Raw genomic sequence first — 9,874 nt, forward strand, 5'->3', positions numbered from 1 at the left:
CTGCCTCCCTTGACCAGCTGCAAGGCAGTAGGTATCTTTTTGAGAGCCTCTGGCTGTAGCAAACTTGGGAAAGCATTGTCTGCACACAGTAACCAGCCCTGGCAGCTCAAGAGAGCCTCCTTGTTTAGGAGCAGAATACTGCAGAATACCAAGGGGGGGGGGAAGAGTTATTGGCTTCATATTGTGCTAGAAATGCTTCCTTGGGGCAGGGCTGCTCTGATTTCTGCAGAAATCCCATCCTCACTTCTCAGGGGTTGGTTTGGATGATGCTGGAGCGCAATTACCTCCTGCCTTTGTGTTCGTGTAGCTGCAGCTCTGAAAAATCCAGGCTAAGGTCAGGCAAGGTGAAGCTGCTGTTACACAGGCAGAGAGCGCAAGAGGAGTCTGGCTCAGCTGGACCCAGCCACAGGCCTGCATCCTGCTCTCATGGTCAACCACAAGGACCTAAGAGGAAGCCCAGAAGCAGGACCTGAGCTGAACAGCAGTTCAGGAGTTGAGAAATGCATGAAATGGTGTCTGAGCCAGCCCAGAGAGCCCCACTGCCCAGTGGGATAGCGGCCCACTGCGCCTTCTCTGGCTGCCTCCTCCAGCCCCCAACTTGCTGCTCTTGCACACCTCCTAGTGCTTCCTGACCTGGGGCAGGAGAGGAGTTATTTTTAATCCGGCTGACCTGGCCTAGCGCCTGCTGCCCACTTCTGCTTGGCTGGGACTCCTTATCAGAACGGACAGGAAGGCAGACGCTCCCCCCAAGACGTGGCTGGTGATAGGAGAAGGAACACGGCTTCTCAGGGCCGGATGGGAGAGAGCAACGGGGAAGAGGAGGCACTGTCGGCCCTTGCCCCTTTTCTGCCCCTGGGCCAGAAAGAGAGATTCAACCACAGCCTCCTGGCGTTGATTGTTAAAGGTGCCGTGAGCTGTTAGGAGAAACCTCCCACGCCCTGTTCTGCTCACAGAGATAAAACCTACAAAATGCAAACTGTAGCTCAGAGGATCTCCCAACCGCTATGAGTGCCCTGGCCAAACTACAGTTCCCAGGATTCGTGGGGGAAATCCATGGCTGCTCAAAGTAGTGTGGTGCTGCTCCTCCACCCCACATCGGGGCCCCTCGGAGGCATGGAGCGTCCCCAGGAAACACAGAAGCTGCCTGAGGCCCCTGGGTTACAAAGGGAGGAAAAGGAGTCCGAAGGGAGTCGGAGGGTGGAGACTGAGAGGAGCCCAAACAAACCATACTAGAATGTTCTGAGGGAGGGCAAGTTCATTTAAAAGTTTTATTCTTTTATAAAATCTCTTTCCAGACAGTTTCATAAGATAACGAATAAATTACTGAATGAGAGCTTTATTTTGGAATACTGAAAAAAAGAGAGGCTTTTCTAAGTACTAAAATGTTAAGGGAAATAAACTAGAAATTGCTTTTTTTTTTTGTTTCTGTTTAGAAAAAAATAATAAGACCCTAAATACAGAGACATCATCATTCACCCAGAAATTCTGCCACAGTGAGGGGGACACGCCCTCCAAAAATGGAAAACGGGCTCCAATTTGAAAGACAACAACAACAATGAAGAGAACACAACAACCCCAAAGGGGAGGATGTGAGACCAGAAGACCGGGGATTTCAAGGGCCGCTTGATCAGGCCCAGCAGCAGAAGACTCTGAGGTGGGGCAGCAAGGAAAGAGAGCGTGTGCCCCAGCAGAATTCCCCGCCTGGCTCCTCCCACCTGGAATCTGGGGAGGGGAGGGGTGGCAAGAGAGGGCCCGCCCCACAGTCACAATGGGGCCTGGGCAGAGGCCCCAGAAGCCAAGAGATTGGGAAGCCCAGGTTCATCCAGGGGTGGAAGCCCAGAGGGTGAGTGCTGCCACAGGCCTTGGGGCAGGGTCTGCTTGCCGCCCTCGCCCTGGGCTGGGGGCGCCTGAAAAGCTGCCAGCCTCCTGGAAGTGCACAGATCCCGCTAGCACTTAGCCCAAGTACTGTTAACAGTGATGTGTCCTTATGGCTTTGGGGGAGAGATCACAGGCCACGCACCTTCCAGCCCTGCCTTGTGCTGAAACCCAAACACTGTCATCGAGGAGGCCACCAGGAGAGCTTCTGGCGAGAAACAAGGAGGGGGCTGCCCCAAACCCACAGAAGATGAGAACTCTCCTCAGCCCGGAAGGGGAGGGCAAATGGTCTGGAGCACAAACACAGAGAGACACGAGAAGAACCGGGTGGGGGGCAGGGTGGGGCAGCTACAGAAGAGCACTCAGGGACAGTCCTGCCCCCCACCCCGTGGTTGGGTGGACTGCCTGGGCTGCCCCACCTGCTGCAAGGTGGGCAGTTCCAAGGGAGTGAGCAGCGCTGGTCTTCCCACAGCTGACAGGGGCCTCGTCCGTGTCGCGTTGGCTACTGGAAAGAAAAGGGGCTTGGGGGGTGCCAGGCAGCCTAGTGGGCCAGAGAACTCCTCTGCATCCCTCTGCCGAAGACCCCTGCCGGGAAAGGCAGCGGATGCCCCCCCCGGCACATGGCCTTGCGCCCTTCTTCCCTCCGCAGGCCCCCCTCTTCCTTTCACACAACGTGGTCTGGGGCTGGCAGCTTTTGCCTGAAGGGGCTCCGAGGAGGCAGACGGGCCCTAGAATCCATACTTGGCCTGCGTCTGACGCCGACTGAGCTTGTTCTCGGCCCACGTGTTCTTCAGCTCCAGCTCACGCTCTTTTGCCTGCCCCAGAAAGAGAGGGAGGAGGTGGAGGCTCAGAAGCAGGGCCCTTCGCTTGGCAGGGCGCCTGTCCCACCCGCACCACCAAGACACCCGCACTGCCCCAGTGGCCTGACCCACTCTTGCAAACAGGGCTGGGTTTGGGGTTTCTGGACTTCAGCCGCAGACGGGCAGCAATGCTGAGCATCAGGCAGGACACATGATTTTCCTCCCAGAGGATGCTGGACTGCATCTCCCATCAGCCCAGCGGTCAGCCTGGAGGTGATGGTGGATGTTGCAGTCCCAAAGTGTCTAATTTGTAATATTAGTTTGGAAAATCAATAAAAATAATTGGCAAAGTGTCTGGTGGGCCGTGGATGGCGCACAGCCCCGGCTCTAGAGCAAACCCTGCGGGAGCCCTGGGCAGGATCTTGACAGCAGGGCAGAAGAGGACCCACTTTGCCAACTGCTGCGGCTTCCAGGGCACAAGATCCAAACTAGGGTGACCAGGGGGGCAGGGAGGGGGCAGCCCGGCAGCCTCACCTGGTGAATCAGATACGTGATCTGGTGCTTCCTCCGCTGTTGCCCCGTGGGCTGCTCCCCTTTTTTCTGGAGAGAAACAGAAGAAGAAGAAGAAGAAGAGTTTGGATTTGATATCCCGCCTTTCACTCCCCTTCAGGAGTCTCAAAGCGGCTAACATTCTCCTTTCCCTTCCTCCCCCACAACAAACACTCTGTGAGGTGAGTGGGGCTGAGAGACCTCAAAGAAGTGTGACTGGCCCAAGGTCACCCAGCAGCTGCATGTGGAGGAGCGGAGACACGAACCCGGTTTCCCAGATTACGTGACTACCGCTCTTAACCACTACACCACACTGGCTCTCCAGAGACAGCAGTTGTGATTACCAGCAGAGCAGGAGGGCGGAGGGAAGGCTCCACCGGGGGGGGGGATGGAGGGGCCCCCTCACCTTGCTGAAGGACTTCATGTTCTGCTCCTCTGTCAAAGACTTGGTCAGCCACTGCTGGGCGCCGCTCAGCTGGTCATCCCCCTTGATCTCCACAAAGTTGATCTCTTCCCGCCCGCGGTTCCGCTTCCCTTGCAGGCGCTTGAACTGAGCAAGGGGCGGGAGGAGGGAAGAGGGATTCAGTCTGCTGAGCATCCCAAACACGATTAATCCCAGGCCAATGAGGCCGGGCTGGAGCTGAAACAGCCAGAAGCCCCTTTTGCAGTGTCCACAGTCAACTAGCCCCCCTCCCGGACCTCCTGCGGAAGAGCAAGTGGATGCAGATGAGCTGCCTCCTTTGAGCAGTCCCAAACCAACCTCTAACCCTCACTCAGGGGACAGAAATGGGGGTGGGAAGTGGGAGGGAGGGGCCATCCTTTCATAAGACCAGAGAACAGAACCTTCCACTTCTGGGGTCCTATCCTGCCCCCCGGTTCTAAGCAGAAGGCCCTGTTTAGAGTTGCTGAATGCTAGAAGCCAAGAAGATGTCAGACCTGCACCCACACCTCTTGGGTGGGGCTGCTTGGCCCTACCTGCCCGGCAGCCTTGGAATCCAAGTTCTGCAGTCCCTGCCAAGTACCAGAGACCCCCCCTCACCCCCAAAACGCTGACAGGGCCACCACAGCCGAAGGAGAGGGTGCCCCACCTCACCCCACCAGTAAAGGGAGCCCTGCTGATAGCAGCTTCTCACCGCTTCATCGTCCATGAAGGAGGAAGAAGCGCCTTCACTGCTCATCTCTTGGGGCGGGCCCAGCTCCGGGTCTGTGTCCGAGTAGTAGCTGCTGCTGCTGTAGTAATCCTGCTGCAGAGGAAGCCAGGTGGGGGAAAGGATCTCCTCAGCACCAGGAGAGGAAGCTGCTGCAGGGCCAGCCACTTGGCCTGCCACCCCCCCCCCCAGCCACCTCCCAGCCTCCTTCCCGGAAGCCGCTCACCCTCCCCACTGTGCCAGCCACCCTTGAGGCTCAACCCACCAGCTGCAGAAGGAGCCTCTGGCTCTGCCCCTCTCACCTGGTAGTAGGGGCTGGGGCCGCCGGCATCGCTGCAGCCAGGGTAGAGCGCATAGTGCTGCCCACTATAGTCTTCACCAGGCTTGGGGGCCCAGCCGTGGGAAGCTGAGCTGGCCCCCGGCCCCGTCTTGAACTCCAGTGGGGCGTTGGCAGCTGTGTCCTGGCTCTCGGGCTCAGGGTCCGGCTCTGTCCCAGGGGGCAGATCATCCGGCACCACGAGGCCAGGGTAGGCGTAGGCCTTTGGACTGAGGGCTGGTGCATCGCTCCGGTCGGACAGGGAGAAGTAGTTCTCGGGGGCCACCTCCTCGTCGCTGTCATTCTCCTCCTGCGTGATCTGCTTGGTCACCTGCAGGGCAGCGCTCTTGGCGGCTGCCTTGATGGCTGATGGGGAGGGAGTCGTGGTCGCTGTCACGGCCGAGGGTGCCTTGAGGGGAGGCTTTGGCTTGGAGGAGGGTGGGCCTTTGGCAGACTTGGCTTCCGGGGAGCTCTCGGCGGCAGCAGCCGCTTTCCTAGAGAAAGCATAAGGGAGCAGCAGCCGGTTCGTCTCCTTCACCGTCAGGTTCTTGGGCTGAGGAAGTAGAGCAGACAAGCCGGAGCCCTCGCTCTGGGCCTGGAGGGTGGAAGACATGGGGGAAGGTGAGGCAGGGGCAGGAAGGACTACATCCTCCTGGGCCTGCTGGCAAGGGGACGGTGGGAGCCACAGCAGCCCCTCCTTCACCCAGGAAGCTGCACCATGAAGCAACACCAAGCCAGGCAACAATAGCTGCCTCAGGGAAGGAGCCAAGCAGGAACTAGCTGTGCCTTCGCAGAAAGAGATGAGCTGTGGCTGACCGTGAAGCCTGCACTGACTTTGTCTCACATGTGAGATTTCACTAACATGACTAATCCAGAGAGGCAACTCAACCCCAGAGGGCCAGGATGGACATTCAGGGGCCTCTGCCTGACTAGGGGCAAACACTTTTCACTGAAAGCAAGGTGCTCCCGCTCCCCCCCCCCCTTTACAGGAGCACCACTTGCCCAAGTCCTCACCTGGAAAGAGGGGTGCTTCTTTGCTGGTTCATCTTCCTCGGAATCCGACTGAAAGAGAGAGAGCAGAACTGAGTGCAAGGAGAGAGCGAGAGCGAGAGAGCGCTATTTTGAATCCAATACAGATCCGGACTGGGACAGAGGTAGACAGTGCAAAAGGTCTCTACATTTTCAACTAATATATATATATATCTACCTCTATCCCAGTCCAGATCTGTATTGGGTTCAAAATAGTTTTCTACACAGGAAATTGCGTGAACATGAGGAATTGTTTTGTCATTGTTTGTATATATGAAATTGCTTCGAACACTGATGCTACCCCTTTGAGAAATTTTATGGGAATTAATCACAAAGGCAATAAAGGAAGTAACAAACAATCCTTCTCTCATCTTAATTCACTCAGATCTTAACACTGCTAGGCATGTGGACTGCAAAAACCTATATTTGCAGTACAGCTTTATCTTACCTTACATTAGTCCTGCTCAGAGTCACCTACTGAAGCTAATAGATGTGACTAAATAGGGTCCAAAAATTTCAACTGGTCTACTCTAACTTAGCTAAATAGAACCCAAGTATTGTTTGTATTGTGGGCCTTGGATGACTTATGCATGAGAAGGGTGCACATAAGTTTTACTTAAAAAACAAAAGGTTTCCCCGTTGCATGGATAGGAAGAAACATTTCGCAACTCCTCCCCCCTTCCCTCCTGCTGCAAGTAAGTGATAAGGACAGATCCAGCAGCTCCTAGAAAGCAGAAACAGCAGCTGTCTTTGTGTGGAGCTTTGCAAGAGGGCTCTGTGAGCTCCTCCACCAGCACCACTCCCTGAGGTGAGTGCCCTTATCACCACAGCCTTCCTTCTTCGCCCTCCAGTTTTAGCTTAGAAGTGCGATCCAAAGGTCAAGGAAGGAATCGGACCACAAAAGGCAAACCTTGGCACTCCAGCCAAGCAGTGATGAGCATCTTGGATTCCAAAAAAGGCAGCAGGTTCCCAAGCTCTCACAAAACCTATCAGTTGCTGGGCAGCGCCCACTGCGGGTTCAGAGAGGTGCGGGCGGGGAGCCTTGAGTTCATCCACTCTTCACCCCTTGCCCATGTTTGCTCCCTCTGCTTTTCAACAAGCTGCAATCTACCAAGTCCATCTCCCTTCATATACGCTGACTGGCACACGACATTCCCAGTCCTACCTGCAGTAGTAGGGAATTGAGCCTCCCACCTTCTGCAGGTAAAGCAGATACTCTAGCAATAGGCTGCAGGCCTTTCCCCCAAATAAAGCTAAGATTCTAGTCCTCATGTTTCTAAATAATACTGAGTCCATCTTACTCAGTACTGTCCAGCCTGGCAGGTGGCAGTTCCCCAGAGTTTCAGGCAGCGGACATTGCCAGTCCCACCTGGAGACAGCCCACCCAGACCCACTGAAGCAAACGGACTTGATAGCCACTGTCAGTCACAATGGGACCCCTCTGAGTAGGACAAGTTCCCACTTGGGTCCAAAGTAACAAAATGAATTTCACAAAGGACAAATGTAAGGTTCTGCACTTAGGCAGGAAGAACCAGCTGCACAAATATAAGGTGGGGCACCTGGCTTGCCAGTAGTACCTGTGAGAAGGATCATGGGGAAGACAGGTGAACTAATATCAGTGTACTGGAAGAAGCAAAGATTCTTCAACATCAACTTTGTTGGACTGGCCTGATGATCGTCTTCCAAAGCAACTACTCTATTCCGAACTTAAAAATGGAAAGTGTAATGCTGGTGGTCAACAAAAGAGGTTTAAAGACTGTCTCAAGGCAAATCTTTAAAAAATGTAGTATAAACACTGACAACTGGGAAACACTGGCCTGTGAGCGCTCCAGTTGGAGAACAGCCTTGACCAAAGGTGTCATGGGCTTTGAAGGCACTTGAACTCAGGACGCAAGGGAGAAACGTGCTAGAAGGAAGGCACGCTTGGCAAATCCACACCGTGATCAACTCCCGCCCGGAAACCAATGTCCCCACTGTGGAAAGACACGTGGATCCAGAATTGGCCTCCACAGTTACTTACGGACTCATTGTTAAAACCATGTTTATGGAAGACAATCTTACTCGGCTATGAGTGATCGCCAAAGAAGAAGAAGGGGTCTTGGTAGATCACATGGCCCAAAGGTGTGATGCAGCAGCAAAAAAAGGTAACACTATTCTAGGCTGCATCAACAGATGCATAGTGTCCAGATCAAGGGAAGTCATAGTCCTGCTTTATTCTGCCTTGGTCAGAGCACACTTGGAATACTGTGTCCAGTTCTGGGCACCACAGTTTAAGAAGGATGTGGACAAGCTGGAAGGTGTGCAGAGGAGGGCGACCAAGAGGATCAAGGGTCTGGAAACTAAGCCTGAGGAGGAACGGTTGAAGGAGCTGGGTATGCTTAGCCTGGAAAAGAGGAGACTGAGAGAAGCTAGGACAGCCATCTTCAAGAAGGGCTGTCACATGGAGGAGGGAAGATGCTTGTTTTCTCTTGCTCTGGAGGGGAGGACTTGAACCAATAGATTCAAGTTACAAGAAAGGAGATTCTGACTAAACATCAGAATATGTTTAGTTTCTGACAGTAAGAGCTGTTTGGCAGTGGAACAGACTCCCCTGAGAGTGGCGGACTCTCCTTCCTTGGAGGTTTTTAAACAGAGGCTGGCTGGCCGTCTGTCCTGGAGGCTCCAGCTGAGATTCCTGCATTGCCGGGGGTCAGACTAGATGACCCATGGTGTCCCTTCCAACTCTAAGACTCTATTATTCTAATGCTTGTTGATAGCTTTCGTAAAGATACTAAATATTTCATTTAGTATTTTATGCTGTGCAGTTTGCTACAGTATTAAAAATTGCTTTCTGATTTAATAGCGAGTTCTTAAATTGTACAGGAAGATGTGGCAAGCTGGGAAGATGCCAGCCGAGTCGGGTCAGCTCCAAGCATATTGCTTTCAAGGTGCTACCATGAGACTCTCTGGGCTGCATTGCACACCAGTCCTACTCAGGAGGAGACCCACTGACGATAAGGGACAGGGCCAAAGGGGGACGCCAGTGGCACCATGCCTCCGTTGCCATAGGTCTACTCTCGAGTCGGCCTTGCGGCTGCGGGCCCGATCCTGCGCTCTTCCTCCACGAAGGGCCCCCAGGACACTCACGTCCCCCAGATGAGGCGCCGCGATCCGCACGGGCTGCGTCCTCTTCTTGCCCGGGGCCCGCTCGGAGGCGGCAGCGGCCGGGGCCAGAAGCGGCGGCGGCGGGGACGAGGCCGGGATAGGCCGCGGCGCCAAAGGAAGTGGAAGGCCGGCTGTGAGGGGCCGGAGGGCCTGCTGCTGCTGCTGCGAAGCGAAGCCCGCGCCGGCCTTGGGCGGCGGGAGGGCGGAGAAGAGTCCGCGGCCGCCTCCGCCTCGCCGGCCCAGCTCCCGGCCCTTCTCCTGCTCCTCTGTCGATTCTTCTTCGTCGTCGTCTCCGTCTGTTCCTCCTCCCTCCTCCTCGGCCGCGTCGCTCTCCTCCTGCTCCTCCTCCTCGCTGCTGGCGTAGGCCACCAAGGACATGGCCTCCCCCTCCTTACCGCCGGCTGCTCCTGCTACGCGAGGCCGAGGCTGCGCCCGCCGCACTAGGCCGCGCTCGCTTGAGCGTGAAGCCCGCTAGGCCGCAGCGGTCGTCATGGCAACGCCCCCGCCGCCGGAAGGAAGGCCGGGCGAGGAGGCGGGCTCTGGGCTCCCCCCGCCCCCTCTTTCCCTTCTTCCTTCCTTCTACAGAGGCGGCCTGCTCCAAGCTCCGACTCGGCTCGGAGCAATGGCGGCCGCCGTGCAAGGAGGAGGCGGCGCGGGGGCTCTCGCCTTCTTCCTCCCTCACTGCGGGAGAACTACGACTCCCAGGAGCAGCCGCGCCGGAAGCAGCCGCTGGGCCACCGGCATGGTGGCGCGCGGTGGCTGCCGGGAAGCCGAGTCCTGGGTGGCGTCGGCTCCGCTTCCCTTTCCTCCCTCGCCTCCGACCTCCAGGGAGGGAATGTCACGGCTCCCATCAGGCACCTCGCCCGCCCGCCCGCGCGCGCTCAAACCTGCCGCGGAGTCAAAATGGCGGCGGGGGCGGGGCTCCTTTGTCAGCCGCCTGAGGCGCCTCGCCCTCGAGAGGCGGAGGAAGCCTCGAATGGGGACTCCGGGCAACGCGGCTGCTCTGTCAACGG

General features: G+C 56.2%; 1 protein-coding gene across 2 annotated transcripts; it reads right to left on the bottom strand.

Moving 5' to 3' along the window:
• Positions 1-1,254: 1,254 nt before the first annotated feature.
• On the bottom strand, positions 1,255-9,835 carry PRCC (proline rich mitotic checkpoint control factor). 2 transcript variants are annotated; one of them, XM_082202328.1, is made up of 7 exons: positions 8,844-9,835; positions 5,703-5,750; positions 4,675-5,283; positions 4,358-4,465; positions 3,631-3,774; positions 3,210-3,275; positions 1,255-2,690 (listed from the first exon to the last, which is right to left on the bottom strand). In XM_082202328.1, the coding sequence occupies exons 1-7, from the start codon at positions 9,237-9,239 to the stop codon at positions 2,604-2,606; spliced, it is 1,458 nt and encodes a 485-aa protein (XP_082058454.1). In that variant the 5' UTR covers positions 9,240-9,835; the 3' UTR covers positions 1,255-2,603. The 2 variants fall into 2 exon arrangements, with proteins under 2 accessions (XP_082058454.1, XP_082058453.1); XM_082202327.1 differs by having other exon boundaries at positions 4,358-4,468; positions 8,844-9,834.
• Positions 9,836-9,874: the final 39 nt, after the last annotated feature.

The sequence above is a fragment of the Podarcis vaucheri genome, assembly GCF_965113315.1.
Source record: "Podarcis vaucheri genome assembly, chromosome: 16".
In the NCBI taxonomy this organism is placed as follows: domain Eukaryota; kingdom Metazoa; phylum Chordata; class Lepidosauria; order Squamata; family Lacertidae; genus Podarcis; species Podarcis vaucheri.